Below are 18,944 nucleotides of genomic sequence, written 5' to 3'. Positions count from 1 at the left end.
TTAAGTTCTGCCCAGGTCATGCCTGGGCAGAACTTAAAAATAAAGTTGAGACGCCATAAAAAAGTACACAAGAGAACTGAGTGAAGAAATTATTAACAGAAGAAAAGAAAGATAGATACAGGACACTAAAATGTGAAGCAGAGTTTACTTGTCTATTTAAAACTAGTCACTACATGTAAGAAAGTTTTTTCCTGTAGCACATATCCACAAACCCAATTCACATACACTAATCCTGGTGCAAACAATGACCTCACAGCCCCAGCTGGGAGGAGACAGCCACTGCCTGCTATTTTTACCAGTATAGGAACTGGTGTTTCCATAGAAGCCTGTGTGGCTTTTCAAGGCACCATGAGCCATATGAAAGCAAAGGCACCAATCTGCAACTACCACACCAAGATTGTCTTAATTTCTCAAAGTCAAATTGTCATCCTTAGATGGGAAAGTCCATTTTAGGTAGCATATGAGCCCACAGATCAAAGAGTCTCTGGTCCAATCATGAACATCTTCCAGTCCCAGAGGGCTCACAACAGTGAGGAAAATAGATTCCAGCAAGGTTTGTTCAATACAAACAGACAAGATTGTGATGATGGGAAATCCAACAGTTACTAAATGTGGCCATGCATCACCTTTAAAATATTTCAGTCAAGGTCACGTAGGACCTATGCCGAGGACAAAAGTTTGACAGCTCTTTGCAAAACACTGCAGGACTGTCTCATTTGCCATTAACTCCTGATCACAAAAAGCCACAGCATCAGATCCTCAGTTTGGTGTGAAACACAGCACAGCTGGCCTAGGCCACTGCTCTCATTTATTAAATGTCTGAAAGCAATTTAGAAATAAATAAACAATAGCTGAAACCTTTGTTAGCACACAGCACTGCCATGCAATGTCTCAGGGAAAAAAAAGTTTTTTACCCCCTGTACCAGCAGGCAAGCAATGTAATTTTGTAAAAGGACCAGTATTTTGGAAGAAGCAATGCACACAAGGGCACAGCTGTCCCTAACAACATTTAATACGAAGTTCAGCAAGGCAAAGTTCATCACATCAGTGAATCGACTGCCACACATAAAACAGAGATAAACAATTAAAGCAGCAGGAGTTCAGCCTGGCACTCTGCCTGTGCCTGGCAGAAGTGTAAGAAAGGAGAGGAAGAGTGACACTCATAGCTCCTTCCAAAACAATCGCTTTCTTCATCTACAAGAGAACCTCCAACTTCGTTGACCTCTTTGCAGTTCTCTTCAGCAAGCTTTTTTTAGTCCAATTTCACGTCATCCTCTGTGTTCCCTACAGGTGTTTCTTTAGGGATTTTTCACCCAAGCATAACAGGTAGGTATGTGCAACTTGTTTCCACTCACTTAATTCTAAGATTATGTAAAGTAAATTTAATTTCTTTAGGCATCCAGGAAAAATTAAAATTAGTAGTGCCTTGGTGATCTAGTGAAATTGCAACTGGGACACAACAGCCATGACGTATCAACTAAAAACATAAGGTAACCAATATTGAAGAAGCTTTTGGTACAAACTGAAAACACATATTCTGTGCATACTGTAGAAATGTGTTACCTTATGCAAGTAAATTAATAGGGATTAAAAAGCTTTTTCCCAAGAAAAGCAGCTTTTTGTTTTCTTTTTTAATACACACATGGATTTCTGCTTTTTTTGTAAAACAAAATAAAAACTATTAAAAACTTAATAAAAACAGCTTTCATTATTACAAGTTAGGATCAAGCATATATCCTTGGAAAAGTCCTCATGTAATTTTTAAAATGCTTTTGGGAATAAGCTTAATGACAATCTAAATGATCAATAGTACTCCATAAAAGCTTAGGTTGAAAATATTGTTTTAAGATGGTTCCTTTCAGACAGTTCAAGCACTCACTGACACTCACAAAACTACTTTTCAGCTTTTCATTTTGAAACACTTTGTCAATGAATACTCAGCTTGATTTTAATAAAAGATGTTTTAAAAATAAACACAACATAAAGCCATGTTTTTTTTTAATATTCAGACATTTCTTCTTGCACAAAATCAATTTTTCTTTTTCTCAGTAAGAAAAAGCAGAAGGAAAAAGAAAATCTGATTGATCCTAACATATTTTTCAATCCTTCTTTTCCTGGTTTAGCCACCACCCAAGCTAGTTATCTAGTACACAGGCATACCACCAGTCCCATGCCATTACTTTCCAAGAACTGGACTGTCAAAAATTATGGCACTAAGACCACAGGCTTTTTGGAAGGATGAGTCAGTTCTGAAGTGTCTTAATAGTCCATCCATGGTGCCAGACCTCATTTGTGCCTCTTGACTGGAGATGAAGTTGTAGCCAGGGAGGAAATGCAATGTATGACCTCACAACACGAAGCAGGCTCATTCTCTCCCTGCCACTCTGGATTTTTCTTGAAGCAAGCATTATAACTACATCTCTTAAGTATCCAACTACATCTCGTAAGTACGCACTAAACCCCTAGTAATTTTGCAGTCTGTGCACCTTAACTGCTTTGCTGTCTCTCAAGCAACCAGTAAGCTACTCCCTCGGCTACCTTCACCTTCAATTTCTCTTCCACGTCTGGAGCACTATTTCACAGACACAGCAAAAAAGACAGAATTAGGAGTAATTCCATCAGGCAATCAGAAGAGGTCAAAGTGCCAGGCATCAGCTGTCACTCCCAGGCTGCACTGACACCCCAGCAGGAACCCACTGGGAGCCGATACCATCTACTGCCCCAAGCAGCTCCAGTCCAGAGGGTCAAACGCTCTCCAGCGATCAAAGGCAAAGGCTCAACAGAAATGCTTGACTGAGCTAACTGCATCACACTCATAATTTTCCTAGGAGTTGATAGCTATCTTCTCAAAGCAAAATATGCCCTGTCACAGGCAAAGGCTGGAAAATGTTCTCTTACTAGCTAATTACATACCATACTCCTAGTATTCTATGGCTTTCCTTTCTCATAGACAACTACTGCGCATCACATAGTAAGAATATGTGCTCCCCATCTTGAGCACAGCAGTTTATTCTGATGCAAATGCTGTTTAATGCGTCAGCTGGGAAACTGGATCCTCAAAGGCCTTTCTCGAGAAGTCCTCAAAACCCAAATATTAACTATGTCATATATTGTGAAATTATTTTTTTTTTTAGTTCAGTGACTACTTCCTTGAAGAAGAAAGCTAAAAATTTTGATAGAATCATTTGTGCACATCACCTAACAGTGAAGTCCCTTCATTTGTGTCAGACTTCATTTGACTCATTACGGTGCTTTAGGAAGCATCCAAATCTTCAAAATTTGCTACTGCCAGTTGTGGCAAGCAAAGTCACTAGGATGAAGGGGGAAAAAACCCCAAAACAACAAAATTACAAACACAACAACAAAACCTCTTCTTGTCAACACCTGTCATTGACAAAGCTGTTCTGGAAGGCATCTCTTTACTGCTGACTTTCAAATGTAACAAAAAGTTTTTTATGAAACTTGAAGCTTTTTAACAGGCTAGTCTAAATACACACGGGTTTAGTTCTGTCGAAGTCTGTGGCCTGAAACAGTATATCCAGCAACTCAAGTATCTACTGTGCTGCACTTCTTATTTCAAAGTCTGATCCAGAGTGACACAAAACACTAGAAAGCAACATGTGGTAGCTTCCAAGCAATCAGAAAGGCAGGAGTAACAGGCTGGAAATTAAGGAGTTAATAATGATCTAACCCACGGACCTCCAAATCAATAGTTTCTCATTCACCTCCCAAATAGCTCTTCACAGAAGTTGATATTTTGATAACGTCTTTTACCTCCATGCAAATTTCTCTATTTGTTAAAGCTAAACCTAAGGCAGAAATAATGAGACTATATCCGTCTTCCCCGTGCACTTGCCACAAGGACAAGAGCAAACCAAGAAGCCCACCCCAAAAGGAAGATCATGTGATGCCCATGCACAGGAAGTCAGTTAAAAGGCTGCTGATACCTTACTGGTTTTGTTTTTTTTTCTTAAAGTAGGTTAGCAAGCTCCCAAGAGAGCCCACTAACCTAGAATTAAAAACTGAATAAAACAATGCTTTGGGAAGAGACTTTCTCTTTTATGCCTCAAGATTATGAACTCTCCGTACTTCCTTCAGCTCTGGGGAAATTTCTGATTGCTCTATCGCCTTTCATTTCTGCTCATATCCTTACTTTAAGGTGCTTTGCTTCCAGGGAATTCACATCAAATTACAGTAGCTTTAGCTGATTTCCCCATGGCATGCTGTCAGACAATGAGATGAAGATGCTGCAAGCTTCAGGTTTTGCTGCTACAGGAAAAGGAAATCCCCATGATTTCACCATGCAGTAATATAAGCCAAGGGAATAAAAACTAATCTGGAAATAAACTAATAAATTCTACTCCTTCTAACGTACCTTTGTTGGGTCTTCTTCATAAAGTCTACACTAACATTCCTTCAGTATACAGAGCACACTCAGGTTGGTGTTTACATACAGCAGCAAACGAAAGCAGTTAAAAAGATGCACCCAAGCCAGTGTCTGTTTAGGCAAGTTTCCTGAAGCATTTCAGTATGACAACAGAAGGATGTTTCCATCCATGCAAGTGAACCTTATAAACGTTACCTTCAGAAAGAAAGTTCATTATTGAAAATGAATAATTACTGGAAAAATCTTTAAGCACCTGAATGACCAAAAGAAAAAACCAACTAAACCACTTTTTCCTATCTAACTCTCAAGAACTAATTATCTTTCAACAATATTTTTATTATTGCCATAGTAGCCAGTTACTCCATCCACCTCCAGAGAAAAATAGGCAAGTGGAGATTTTTTTTTTCCCACCTAAACTACATCTCTCTGCCTACTAACAAAAATCTCAGAAACCACCTTAAGCACAACTTTAGAGACTGTTGCCTTCTGACTTCCTCTCAATAAAGCAAGCATGCAGGTAATAAAGAAAGGTACAGAGTGAAAAATTTATGTCGAAATCATAGCAGTTTCCAGCTGAAAAAATTAGAAAGTTCTGTATTTGTGCAGGGAAATGCCAGCTTTCAATAGTTTACCCCTCTTTTCACAAGAGGAGGCAGAAAAAAACCCAATGCAGGTGGGAACTGGGGGACATAGGCAAGCACAAGTAATCAGCACCAGCTGTCAGAGACCACAGTAATTCTCACATCCTGTTTCTATACCATCTTTGTAATTCCCACAGAGATGAGGCACAGGAGCCTTAATGTGATGCAGGGTTCAGATGATAAGGCTCTCAATGGGGCAAAAAGGGGGAAAGCCACGCAAAGAAGCACTGCAATGCAGGACAGACCCATCATAACTAGCCCGTTCCCGCCCCCTGGGTTTACTCCTTCTGCCAGCTCTCAGCAAACCTTGTGTTTTATCAGATCTATTTGCTCTCAAACCTAAGCTAAGGGCAAAGACTGGAGATAAATGAGAAAAGCATTTCTGGCTAACTGCAGTCATCAGAGAACAGTGCTGTTACGTATGTTTATTTTAAGTCTTGTGATCTTTCTGGCTGGCATGGCACTGAAAGCTGTACCCACATTAACACATACCAAAGGAAGGAAGTGTTTCACTGGTAGATGTCCAAGCATTTTAACCTGGACGCTCAGTGGCAACAAAATGTGTATTTAAAAAATAATCTGTGATGCTATTTACCAAACCCTTCAAAATAGAGAAGGCCTGACATTAACAGAAACAGCAGAGTTGAGGCTACAGTTCTTAAGAGCTTTATTATTTATCCGATTTCAAGACATAGGGCAGGATATTTATTGTTCCACAGCAACACATCAATAAGCCTTTGGCTTTAAGTCTCCTTTACCTCTTTCCCCGCCTCAGCACAAATTAACACTCCAAGACTATATACATTCACAAATTTTGTAACGGAAAACTGTCCCCTGCTTTAAAGAAATCAATTACAAAATATACAATAAAGCAGAATTAAACACATTTGTTTTAAGTGAAAGCAATGAGAAGCAAATTCATCTTAGAGACAGAATTAAGAGAAAGAGATGAAAGAGGGTATTTCAGTCTTGCATACACCGAGCACTATTTTTTGGTTTTGCTAACAAATCAATATTAACATTAAGTTGAGAAAATCAAAGGTCACAAGAAAAAAAAATCTACTTAACATGCAGGAGAAAAAGTAATTTTTAGTAGTCTGCCCAATTACACTTTGGTAATTCCTAAAGCCAAAATCAAAATGAGCTTCAATACTCTTGTTTTCACTTGAGTTTTGCTTACCTTTGCTCTTGTGGATGCTCTTCCATATCCTCCTCCGAATCAGCCTGAGAAACAGAGAAAATACTATGTAAGAATCTCAGAATTGTGACATGCTACGTTATCATTTTTAAATCCTTCAGAGAATGGATTCTCATATGACTCGCTTGCAAAACAAATTCAGAACGTAAAATTCCTACAGTGATTCTTTTATGATTCAAGTAGGGTGGTCGCTGGACATCCCACTTGAAGTTTCAGCTCATTTTGCCAAGATAAAAGGTGCCCTAACATGGCTGTTCTGCTGTTTTTTTTCCCAAATGCTGACTGAACAGACTCATTTTCCATTTATGCAAACGCATCTATACAAAATCTGCTCACATACAGATTTTCAACCTAAAACCAACAAGTCTCCTCAAACTACAGGAAGCCTAGTTCCTCCACTTTCTAATTATCTGTCGCCAGCAGTAAATTTCATTAGCCAGTACCTGAGGAAATAGGATGCAGAATGCCTCGCAATGCAGATCACCTGTTAATGCCAAAAGCAAAGGCAAAGTACCACATTCCAACGGGCACAGCAAGGTCCCAAAGCTAGATCTTATCACTGATTAGTAGCAACTAATAAGCAGCACATACAGAAATCATAAGAGAGCACAAGCTTAGAACACATCATCTTAGTTCAGTTGCTGGACTCAGGTAATTTTCAAGACATGCAGCTGAACTGTGCCAGCTTGCAGTTTACCATGAACCACTTTGAGCTGTCTACAGAAATGAACTCAAGTGTTGGTTCAATGAGCTCCCTGCAGGAAATCCATTTAAAACAAGGAGGTAGCTGCTCTGAACTGGCCAAGATCTCCAGGAAAGCTTTAGGTACAACTCGAAGTGTGTTTCAGCCACTGAACCCCCGCTGATGAAACCAGGGATAACTTTAAGGGAGATTAACATTTTTCAGGAAGAGGTCACAGTCATCCTGCCAGGAGCAGCTGGTGAGTTTTCCCAGCTTCTTCAGGTCATGGTTCCACAAGATACAAGCTACAGACCTCAGCAATTGAAAGGCAGGGGAAAAAAAAACCTTTTAAAATTAAAAGAGTGTACTTTCCACCACCCTTCCTACACGTTTCCCACCAAAGCATTTCATGGAACAGGCCCCAAGCCACCAGCTTTGACTCCACCTCCTATTTTCACTACATACTGGAAAAAAAAAATAACCTGTAAACAGTAAACATCTTTCTACAATCTTCAGAAAGCAGATCAGGCAGCCCTCTCTGTCTGCTGAACGGGACAGCCAGCAGGATTTCTGAAGACCTGAACTGCATGAGGGGGAGAAAAATTACAACCACACTAAGGCAGTAAATATGGTTAATATTAATATTAACATTACTGCGGCTAAAAAAATGACCTTATGGCTAATATTAACACAGATCTTGCCAAAGGCTACCAAATGCATCTGCACTTCCATCTTTTGTCACAAGCAGCTCATAGAAGAGAAGCAGCACAGCCTCTACCATACCATAACCAAATCTGGAACAAGACTGACAGGGAAGTACAAGTTAATTTGAGGACTTGACAATCTCTCTGTACGCCTGCCCAGAGGTTGGAGACACCACATTAATTGTCCAGGATCTGCAGCACATCACAACACTTCAGCACACACCTATCTAGAGGTCCTAGCACCTGGCCCTCATGAAGACCTGGCCATCTCATCTGAAGACCTTGCTAAGCCTTGCTGTTAAACTCTACCAGTATGGCACAATACAAACCCGGCATGTTCTCCAGCTTCTCCAAGATCCTTTCGTACTTCTAGGACCTCAGTACAATACCAAGCAGAACTAGAGGACTCCTCACCCACCTCTTCCAGAAACAGCTTCTCTGCCACAGCGGGCTGGCAAGCTATCCTCATTTTAAATGGCTTTACTCCTCCTTTAAATGGCTTACGATCCACCAGACATCAGAAACCTGGATCTGTGTCATTACACAGTGCTCACTCTTAACACTAGCCACCTTACCATTTCTCCTCTTTGCTTTTTCCCAAGCAACAATGAGGTAAACCTTCCTAATCTACAGTGTAGCCATGGAACAAAATCTCAATTGTGCAAGAAGAAAAAAATTTTTTAAATCACCCTCAACTCTGAGCACATAGAGACCCATGTCCAGCTTTCTATCTTCACTCCTCTACATGCCACAGGCTATATGTATGCTTACACTGAGGATTAAAAAAAAAAAAAACCACAGAAAAAAAAGCAAGCTTTCTCAGACTACAGGGGGATAGGAGGAAGGGACCACCTCCTTAAGATAAAATGTAGGTCTCAGCAGTCTATCTATGATAGGAAAAAAATCCCCTTCCTCCAAACCCCATCCTGAATATGGGCAGGTGCTTATCTTGTGCTAGAAAGCCCCAGCAAGCGCCCCTCTTGTGTCACACAAGTCACAAGTGCCTGGGCTGACAGCTTCTGCATAATCTGCGTGGCCAACCAGCCCCAGGTCCTATCAGCACCACCCAGAAGCTCAGCTGGAAATCTGGAGGAGCCTTTTAACAGCCCAAAGAGGAACACAATTCCCACCCCAAGTTTGTCTCAGGCTTGCACACAAATTGTGTGCCTTCAGACAAACCCTGCTTTGAAGTAGGTGACTCTGTACATTTAATTTGTGCATAGCTGATGGGATGCACCTCCGTTAATGACATACTGCAGTGCCGCGTATCTCAGATGCATATGTAAGATCAAGGTCTTCATCAGCTTTCGAAACCAGTACAACAATTAACCTTATTAGCCCCTGAGCTGCACTGAAGAACAGGAACTGAAGACAAGTCACTACTACTCGGAAGAAGGAAAAAATAATAAAACAATATTTCAGAACCAAGCAGAATCTTGAAAGTGAAAACCCAGGCAGCAGCTCAGTATTTGCCCAGTATCTATAACAAGTATGATACAGTAAATATTGCAGTATCTTTCTCCAAAATTCAAACACCTGAAACACTGTCACAGTAAACTGAAACTGTCATTGTAATCTCCTTAGTATCTGCAAGCAAACTGAAACATTCACAAGGTGTTCCTCTAATGAAAGATCTCTCTCATCTCCTACATGCAACAATGCAGGAGCAATAGAAAACCCATCACATCAGTCAGACATGGCACTGACACCAAAATATATGTTGCTTTTGATGACTTACTGTCATTTTCAATCGCGATAACAAGAACTACAACTTAACCTTCATTACCTCATTTTAAAGTAGTTCCTCCCTCAAAACTGAAGGGGCTGAAAGCACTGAATGTCCTGCTCTGCAGGTACTCAAACTGCCTGCCCCTGCCTTCAGATGCTCACAGTAACCACCTACGTGGTTTCTGACAGACAGAAACACTCAACTATGACTCTCCAATACCTCTTTCAAGTGGTGTCCATCATGAACAACAAGTGGCACTTGTGCTTCTCCTGTCATACACTCATGGAGATGACAGGTCAGATACCCTTACTGTGCTTTTCCTTGTTCTCTTTCCTCTCCTTTTTGGAGAAAAATAAAATATAACTAACTGCCTTTCAGCTTTGCAGTGAAGTGCTACAACCTGGCTCTTTATATTTAGAGCTTTCTCAGCCTTAAATGGTGAAGGGCTTGGGTGTCAAGTCTCACATGAAGGAGCTTTTCTCCCAAACATTTTAGTTAAGTAAGCATTAAAAAGTTACAAACAAACATGCAAAACCACAAAATTACAAGGAGTCTGAATAAAAACCACAACTGCTCTAATCAAGCCTCTCGCACTTGAGATTTTCCATGTCAAAATCCCACTCGTTTTCCATGCATCTCCCAACCATCAGAGCAGGCAAGTCTTTATATTTTTCCACACTAAAGACAAATGACGGGGGGGGGGGGAAAAAAAAGAGAAATCCAGCTGCCCATCCCAGGGATGTTTGCTGTAAAAAGGAGGTTAAGGCCAAGGAGGAAAAGAGCAAGGTGAGTGGGTGCTCTGTGGTTACCCCATACTTCACACCACCTTCAACAAGAAAGAAGAACTGGGCACAAGGGAATACAGACAGCACATCTGACTGGGAAAACCAGCTGGTCTCAGAGTGTGGTGGGAGCTAAAAAGGGAACCCAGGAAAAAACATTAAAATGCTGGAGGAAGCTGCAGACCAGTGGAAGACTGTCAGCAGGCTAGATACAGCCAGCTCCCCCTCAGCTCCAGCACAGGAGCCCACGCACACCCTCACCAACTGCAATGCTCCAGGCACCCTTCGGGCTCAGCTGCGGAGCAAGAGCAGTAGGTGAGCCATCCCCAAACAGCTCTGCAGGCTTCAGAGGAAGCTGAAATCAAATGATCACAAGCATGAGAGGGAAAAAAAAAGAAAAAGCACAAATACACGTTAAGAGGGAAGCTGGGAGGGGGCACACGAGAAGCAGAAACAATGAAAGGGAAGCAAGAGGAAACAGAAGGTAGAACGACCAACCGGGGTGGAGGCGCGGGGGCCCTGGGCGGCTGCGCTCCAGCATGCAAATTCATGCAGCTCACGTAGACAAAGCGATGCTGTGAAAGGCCTAGAAAGCAACTACAAATATTAAAACGCTTTGTTTCCCTCCCTCGCCCCTTAACACGATGTCTTTATTCACTATATGCTCTTGGAACAAAAGCATGTGCAGGCAACCGGATGGCTGAATGGGTTACCAATCCATCCAACTTTCATCCCCAAATTCTGCAGGCAGCAAGGAATGCTCAAAACCGCTCTGTCACAGGCAGGCAGCTGATGATGCATGGAAAATAAGATAATAGTGTAAAGCCATGACAGAAAGAGAAAAACATCCATCAGACAGCATTGGTAACCTGCCAGAAACAGGCAAAAGGGCTGGCAGACAGGGCAACCTAATCCATATTCCTACTGAGAGTGGTGGGAGGGAGGTGCTTTAGGAGAAGAATATGCATGGTTCCTTCGCCGATTTTTCGCTTCTGCAGGCAAAATCCTCACTCACCTGTGCCAAACTCCTTCCAAAAGGGAATAGGAAGAACTAAATCAAGGGGTCAGGACATTTCCCATTCCCAGTCTTGCCCAAGACCTGTCTTCAAACACACGAATGAAGCAACCCTTGGATACTCCCTACCAAACAACGTTTATTATCCACTCAAAAGCAAGAACGTTCTTCCTCTTACCAGACCCTCACCGTTGCATCACCAGTGCTGTGATACATGAACACTGGGCAACAAGCCTCATCAAGGGTTTAACTAAGAAAGTCTGCTCCTGCAAGGAAGAGGATAAGGACAACCTCCTTGTAGCAGTAAGTCAGACCATTTTTTTTAGTGGAACGTGGAGACCAACAAGCAATAAACCTCTTGCAAGTTTAAGCATCCCTCTAACAAAGAAAGGGCAATCAGAAGTTAACAGACAATGCGATTTTCCATATCTCAGGAGCTGATGCTGGCTTCTCTGCTGATGCCCCTCACTAAGCCAGAACAGTGACTGAGGAGGACAAGGATGCTGAAGCGCCTTCAGGACCTCACAGGCATGGCAGGGGATCATGGCTGGGTGAGCAGCCCTTGACTCCTCAGGCCCCCAGAGAAGAGCTGTGACCAGTCACTGCAGATCAGTGCCACCACTCCATGAAAGCAGTGTTGAAAGGGTCCCTTGCCACATCTGCAGAGACAAAGGGAGGCCTCCTTTCCTCCTCCCCACAACAACTGGAAAAGGTGTTTTCAAATGTGGCCACAGGACCCACGTCCAACAAGCGCTGGGTAAAGCCCAAGCCCAGGCGGTAACAGAAAACCAGGCATCAGGGTTGGGCCTGTAACCAAATTTTGATCTTAAAACCTGTTTGAGGAACCCAGGCCCTTCTGCTTCAGCTTGAGAAGCCACCGATGCATCAGATGCTGCTGCAGCCCTCAAGCTCAGAGGGGAAGCCCATGCAAAAGAGACAATGCACCACTAATACACAGAGACTGGCTTAACTGGCTTTTAACATCTACCTTTTATTTCAGCAAGCCTATCACAATTTTTACTTCTCACTCTGTCACAGCTGAAGCCAGAAGATCTGCTTTCTTTCCTGCACACCTAACGTAGCATCCACAGAAATGGTGGAGGAGCAGCAGCCTCAGCTTGGTCTTCGACTGCTGCAAGGACTTAGCGAGACCATATGTTCAACCATGCCAAGTTAACAGGTCATTCATGCCTGGTTTTCCTTTAGCTGAGCTAAAGCTTATTTTTATGAGGATGCTCAAGAACAAAGTGTTTTCCAAGAGGATCTAATCTCCTCAGGAAGTAAACATCACGTCATCATCGCTCAGTTGCAGCTTCACTATGAGAAGTGACTATAAATGACTACATTACACGATTCTACATCTAATGCATCTTAATGTCTTCAAGGTAAAGAATGCAGAAGCAAAAGGTCGAGTTCCTTAAGCATCTCTTGGCACAGTGACTCTACACCTTCCTTTAGCTACTACATCTGCACCAGGCAAATTCTGAACAGTGCAATATATGTATTTTATAAAATTATTGAGACATACAACAGCTAATACTTTCATAACACGACAGTATAAAAAATGCTGAGCCCCAGTACGCAGCATCAGTTGTTAGCTAGCTGAGGAGAAACAGCACTTCTGCTATTTTTCCTTACATTTGCGGTTATCATCGGCTGAGTGCTGAACAGAGAATTCTATATTGGCTTAAGACAAATAAATTACCCTCTTTTGCCCCTCATATAAGATGATGTCCCTAAGGACTGCTCCTTCCCGTTTATGAGCCTGGTGCCTTGAAGTCTAGAAGGCCCAGCTCAACATATGGCAGAGTCCGTCAGTGCGAGTTAAATGACTGCCTCAAATACCATTAACTCCAGACCCCGCTTCCAGCGCCACTCCTCGCTCACCAGCCCCGCCGGGCATTGTACTATATTTGTCCCTCTAGCCAACACAGAATGTATCAAATCTTGATAGTTTCCAAGGAAAACGGCTAAAGAGAAAAAAATGCGCTAGGGCGAGAGGAACGGCACCGTAAATGATGTGTCATTTCAGGGGGGTAAAATGGCTTCACCTGAACAGGCCTAAGATATAAACATGTGCATATTCACGATAGTCACATCTAGTGCGTTCCGAGCACAAACGCCCTCGTTATTAAAAAAAAAATAAAGCTACGCAGGGGAAAATAAAAAAAACCAAACCAAAACAGAAAATAAATGAAGCCGAACAATCACGCCGATGGCGCGGGGTGGGGGGGCCGCGGGGACGGGGCTGCGCCGTGACAGCAGCAGGCGAGGCCGCCCCCGCCCCGCCAGCCCCGTGCCCGCCCCCCGGGCCCAACACCCCCAGCACAGCCCCGCATGGGCCCCCGGACCCACCACCGTCCCCACCCCCCGCGCCCCCTCACCTGGGCAGGCAGCAGGAGCTCCCCGTCCTCGGCCTGCCACAGCTCCACCACGCCGGGGATGGGCTCGATGGCTGCGGGGACAGAGAGAGAGAAACTGCGGGTGGGCGGGGGGCGAGCGGCCGGAGCCCGCAGGCGGCGGCTCGGGGCTCCCCGCGCCGAGGCGGGACGGGCACCGCGGGGCCGGCAGAAAGGGAATTGAGGAGGGGGGGCAGGGGTGAGCCACGTCCCGGCTCCCTTTGTGTCCCCGGGCTGCCACCGCGGCAGCCGCCCGAGGGACGGCGGCGGGGGCGGCGGCCCCGCTCGCCAGCCCGGAGCAGGCAGCGCCGGCACCCCCCCCCGCCCCGCCTCACCCCGCCGGCGCCCTCACCTTGTCCCTGCGCCTCCCCGGGGCGAAAGCAGGGCAGGAGGACGTGGAAGACGCCGAGCAGGAGGTTCATGGCCGCGGCCGCGCGGCAGTAGCCGCCGTGCTGCGGGAAGCGCAGCCCCGCCATGCCGAGCCGCGCCGAGCTGCGGCTGGGGCGGGGCGGGCGGGCGGCGGGGGTGGCTCCGCGGGCACCGGGCACCGCCCCCGCCCGCAGCGCGGCTGCGCCCGCCCCGCCCCGCCCGCAGCGCCGCGCACATGGCGCGGCAGCATCATTCCCGCCCCTCCGAGCCGCGCTGCCGGGGGCGCCCGAGCCACTCCCCCCCACCACCACACTGCCTGCAAAGCAAGAGGGACATGCGGGAGGCGTCGTGGAAATGCGATGCCAAATCGTTCTTGTTACCGCGACCGTACAGTTGGACCGCGAGCTCCCCAATCTCCCGCCCGCCGGCCCTTAGTGCCCGTGCCGGGTGTCACCTCGCCGGGGCTCGGCGCTCCCCGTGATTTTTAGGGAAAAAAAGCATGAAAAGAGAGAAGGGAGAAAACCGTGAAGCAGTACGAAGGGGGGAGGGAGAGCGCAGCTGGGAAGAGAGGAGTGAGGGGAAAAAAGACAACCAAAATCCCCCAGATCCGGTGGCCCTAGTGCAGATGACACAGAACCGTTAGGGTTGGAAGGGCCTTCTGGAGATCATCTAGTCCAACCCCCCCGCTAAGGCAGGGTCAACTAGAGCAGGTGACACAGGAACTCATCCTGGTGAGTTTTAAATGTTTCCAGAGAGGGAGACTCCACAATCTTCCTGGGCAGCCTGTTCCAGTGCTCTGCCACCAATAAGGTGTTAACCAAAGGGTTAATTTGTCTTTCCTTGGCAGCGCTGTGTGTTGGAGGATAGCTGCTGCTGTTCAAATCCATTTTGGTTTTAAGCAACTGTTATGGTGCCTGTTGGGTCTCTCAGGGAATCACAGGGTGTTTATAAAACAGAAGTGTAGAATAGATCCCAGAGATAGGGATGTGTGGGTCATGCAGTTTTAACATGCATCTCACACAGCCTTCTAATCATATTTTAAAGCACTTGTCCCTTTTGTTCAAAAAAACATAAACCCTCAAATGCTTCAATTACAGGAAACAACAGTAGTTAAATTAGTTCTGCAAACCTTGAGGAGAAAAAGAAAGCAAATACTCTGCTAACAAGCTTTTCACAACCCCAAAAATGGTGTCTGGTTCTCTCCTTACCAGTCGCTCATAGTAATTCACACAAACACTGGCAACATGGGGCTTGCTCACCAAAGGCTCATAAATAAAGCCAAACAAATGACAAACCCCATTTTCAGCCCTGAACTGAGACAACACATTTGGGACCTTGGTCCCCATTAGCAGTGGGTCAGCTGCGCAGTGCCCTCTTTGCTCAGTGGTTGTAAAAGCTTTTCACACCCAGAGGCCATCCAGATTTGACTGCAGGTGTGGATGGGTCTCCACAATCATAGTGATGACCCCTTCCCTAAAGGAGAAGAATTTGGCACTCAGTGTTGCACAACAGCCCACATATAGCAATGTAGCCTTGTCTCCTGCTCACATCCTCCTCTTGCTTTCTTCTCTTTTCTCCTTTTTTTTGCTCTCTGCCAGTTAGATGGGTCTTTTGTTTTCCACCCTGTCCCCCCATCTCTAATCTCATTGCATGGGCTTTCCCACATGTGGGCAGAACACCATGGCACCCCTCTGCCTCTGCCCCAGAGCACCCTGGGGCTTGCAGAGAAACAGAGCCTTTCAAAATAGGAATGGTTAGATATTTCTCTGTCTACAAACATGTATCTATGCTTGGACAGGTGCTTGAATAGCTGCTTTAGAGAAAAAGAGGATTGTAATGGCATAAACTCTGTATGACAACCCCACTCGAGGGCTGTGTGGCACCATAAACATGCTGTGCATTCAGTAGGGAACTGTTCTCATCACTGCTGCAACTGGTCCCAGTTCAAATACCATTAGAGCTGTAGACTGGCATTATTTTAACTCATTAGCTTTTTCTTGCCAAGTTTTTAAAAAGCAATACCAGCATGAGCTGATGATTATTTGCCTGTCTGAGTCTAAAAGTCAACTGCATTTTAGGGTGTCTGGCTGGTCATAGGTAGCAGTTTAGAGGGAAACTCTCCTAGACTGTCTTGGTTTAGCTAAGCAGGTTTAAAAATGTTAGGCGAGCGAAGTGGTCTAAACTGCAGTCCAGACTGGGACAAGGTTCAGCTGGGAGACAGTTCCCCCTTCCCCATGGAAAGGGGCACGTTCGCAGCTTTGGAAAGGGCTGGGGAGCAGGGGGAATGAAGCGTTCTGCAGCCATGGTAGAGGCATCTCAACTAAACGGCACAGCTGAACACTTTGCTTTCTGAAGGCTTTTACAGATGCAACAGGCAGGACTGGGAGGAAATCAGGGCCATAATGCAGACGTTGCAATCAGATGGGCAGATACATGTTGTGTAAGACATCAGATGGGAGCAAGCAACCTAATTACATTCCTGCTCTTGTGCCTCTGTGCATCTCTTTACCAGCAAAATATGCCTGGGACTGTTCTTTATATGTGAGATGAAATGAAACATACCTACTGCTATATACATGGAAATGCTCCTGAGCCAGCCCCAGGTAAACCTGGAGAGTTGTCACCAACCACTGAAAGCACAGGGGAGAACAGGTCAGGGACGATGCTGGGTGGGCAGAACAGGAGGGAAGCAGAGGGTGAAGCTTTTCCTCCCAGGTAAGGCTCTATAATCATGAGAAAGGATATTTGGGTTCTTCCAGGCTTCTCTTGGCCTTGGTTGCTCAGGAGGATACCCGAGACCCCAGTGTCTCGCAGCCCTCACTGCCCCATTCTTCTCTCAGCTACGCTCAGCGGGTGCCGGCCCCACACTCCCCCAGGCAGGCTTTGCCTCTCTCTACAGCATGACAGGGGCTGTGTTGCTCCTCCTCACCCACAGCACTGCCTGCAGTGAGCTGGCATGTGAAATGCAACCCTGCTCTCTGCTCACATCGTCTTTAAGCAGCTTGGGCATTCCTAACAACACATCCCTCACCGTCTGGTTACGCGCACATCAGCACCACCACCAACAGCTTTCCAACTGCATCCGACCTACATTTGCCATCTTCTCGCTGCCACAGCTCCATTTTATTTAGAGCAACCTCACTCCTCTAGTCTCACTGCAGACCTGTACTGGTGAGAAGGAGCTTGGTGCGCAGGGGGAAACAAAGTCTGTCAGCATGTCCCTGCTGGCCCTCTTTGATGGGCTACCACGGTAATCTTCTGTTCCTCAGAAATTACTAACTAGTCCAGAGCCCCACTCAACCTGGAAAAGCAAACAACTGCTAAAATATTTGGATGAAGAACTTGTCAGATAATGCACTGGGAGGGCATGGTCCTGCACGTCAGCCTGGTGTGGACTGTGCAGAACCCCCAGATACCTGCAAATATGCCAGTGGTCTTCCAAAGCTCACGGACCTACTGATGATGCTGTTTTCCAGCTAGAGAAGATTCTTTTGAGGCTGTACACATACTTACTATTCATGCAAAACAAATCCCTGTGCTGTCATACTTTAAAATCTTTGACTTGTTTTTTCAGTACTAGGATGTGCTGCTGAAATATTTATTTTTATTGTTTGCCTTGCCCTTGAACTACAAGGAAAAGGAGCTGAGTTTTACCTACAGCAGTCTGGAGATACTGCTGTAAACTTCTGCAAATCATAAAGCACACAGAAATTAATCCAGCCCTAAATGCCATTACAAATCCCCATTACTTGCAGCATGGGAATAGCTATTTGCCTTTCAAAAAAGATGTGAGACTTCACAGAAACACTAGGCAAAAGTAATTTCTGGGGGAACTGAGCCCAGCAGAAGCCTTCCTAGTTGAAATATGCAATCATTTCATTTGCAGTCATGTATTGCACCATATGCTGTCAATGCTTAATGTTAAGTCATCTATTTAGATGTTTCCATTAGATGCAGTTTGAGAGATGGTCTGCACCAAAGGTGATATATTTTTATAAAAGCCTCAGGGAAGTGGTCGGCTTGCTCTGGAGTGTTACCTTCGCTTTGCCATCCCCAGCTGGGAAATCGGCAGTGACAAGCCCAGTTGGTATGAGCTGGAATGTGCCCATCCTGGGGTCTGCATCAGGCTCCAGTGGAGCTCAGGGCCTCTCCTCACCCTCCTCAGTGGCCTCCCTCCTTTGCCAGGTTCTGCTTTATCAGCCCCATGGCTGTACATACCCACACCCACCCCACACACCCGGGGCCAGCCTTATCAGCAAGTGCAGCTTGCTACAAATCCCAAAGAGAGATGGAGAGGGGATTAACGCCTTCACTTGGGTCATCTCCTTGCCCAGCTAGCTCATTCTTCACCAAAGGGGCAGCCTTTCCTCAAACACCCACTGCCAGGTGACCAGACAGATCACCAGGGGCTCAGTCCACCCCAGCCTCTGCCATAGGACTATGTGTTCCCCAAAGAGCAGCTCGTGGGTGAAAAAAAGGGGAGGGGAAAAAAAAAATTAGCAAGAGAGGATCTGGCAGGGTACAGCCGTAAACGTCTGTGCTCAGTTCCCTGTGTGACAACTGAAGATAAGCAGCCCTCCCTTTTCTCCCTGGCATTTGCCCCACTGCCTTGCTTAGCCAGACAGTGTTCTGGGAGCAGGGACTCTCCTTCCATCTCAATGTTTGTGTAACTCCTGGCAGAGCAGGGCTGCAATATCTGTTGGGGCCCCTCTGCATCATTAGAATAATAAAACATTTTGGGAACAAGAGTTTCTCTCATCCTCCTGGTGACAATTACTGTCATGCACTCCCCCACTGCATCCCCCCATTCCTAGCAAAGATTTTTAGCAAAGATGGTGAGTGCAGCTCAAGCTGGGCTGAGCCTAATTCTTTAAAAGACTAATTCGGCCTGATAAGAGTGTCTGGGACAAAGCCTGCCCTGGCAGCGTAATTAAAGAAGTACAAATTGTTTCTAAAACCACACACTGGCAGAATTTTTACAATTAATGACCAGTTGTCACTGTTGGGGCTTGTCAGGGAGGAATCGCTCTCGTCTTAA

General features: G+C 45.4%; 1 protein-coding gene across 5 annotated transcripts in view; it reads right to left on the bottom strand.

Moving 5' to 3' along the window:
* Positions 1-14,023, bottom strand: part of KIAA0922 (KIAA0922 ortholog) — a 77,151-nt gene extending 63,128 nt beyond the window's left edge. For all 5 annotated transcript variants that reach the window (XM_017805863.1, XM_017805866.1, XM_017805865.1 and 2 more), the window contains exons 1-3: positions 13,890-14,023; positions 13,523-13,593; positions 6,209-6,252 (exon numbers count right to left, since the gene is read on the bottom strand). In XM_017805863.1, coding sequence (XP_017661352.1) covers positions 6,209-6,252; positions 13,523-13,593; positions 13,890-14,013 — 239 coding nt within the window. In that variant the 5' untranslated portion in view covers positions 14,014-14,023. The remainder of the gene's footprint in view (positions 1-6,208; positions 6,253-13,522; positions 13,594-13,889) is intronic.
* Positions 14,024-18,944: the final 4,921 nt, after the last annotated feature.

The sequence above is a fragment of the Lepidothrix coronata genome, unplaced genomic scaffold (assembly GCF_001604755.1).
Source record: "Lepidothrix coronata isolate B3197 unplaced genomic scaffold, Lepidothrix_coronata-1.0 Scaffold13, whole genome shotgun sequence".
Taxonomy (NCBI): domain Eukaryota; kingdom Metazoa; phylum Chordata; class Aves; order Passeriformes; family Pipridae; genus Lepidothrix; species Lepidothrix coronata.
The sequence above is the reverse complement of the archived record's forward strand: the minus strand, read 5'-3'. Positions and strand labels throughout refer to the sequence as shown.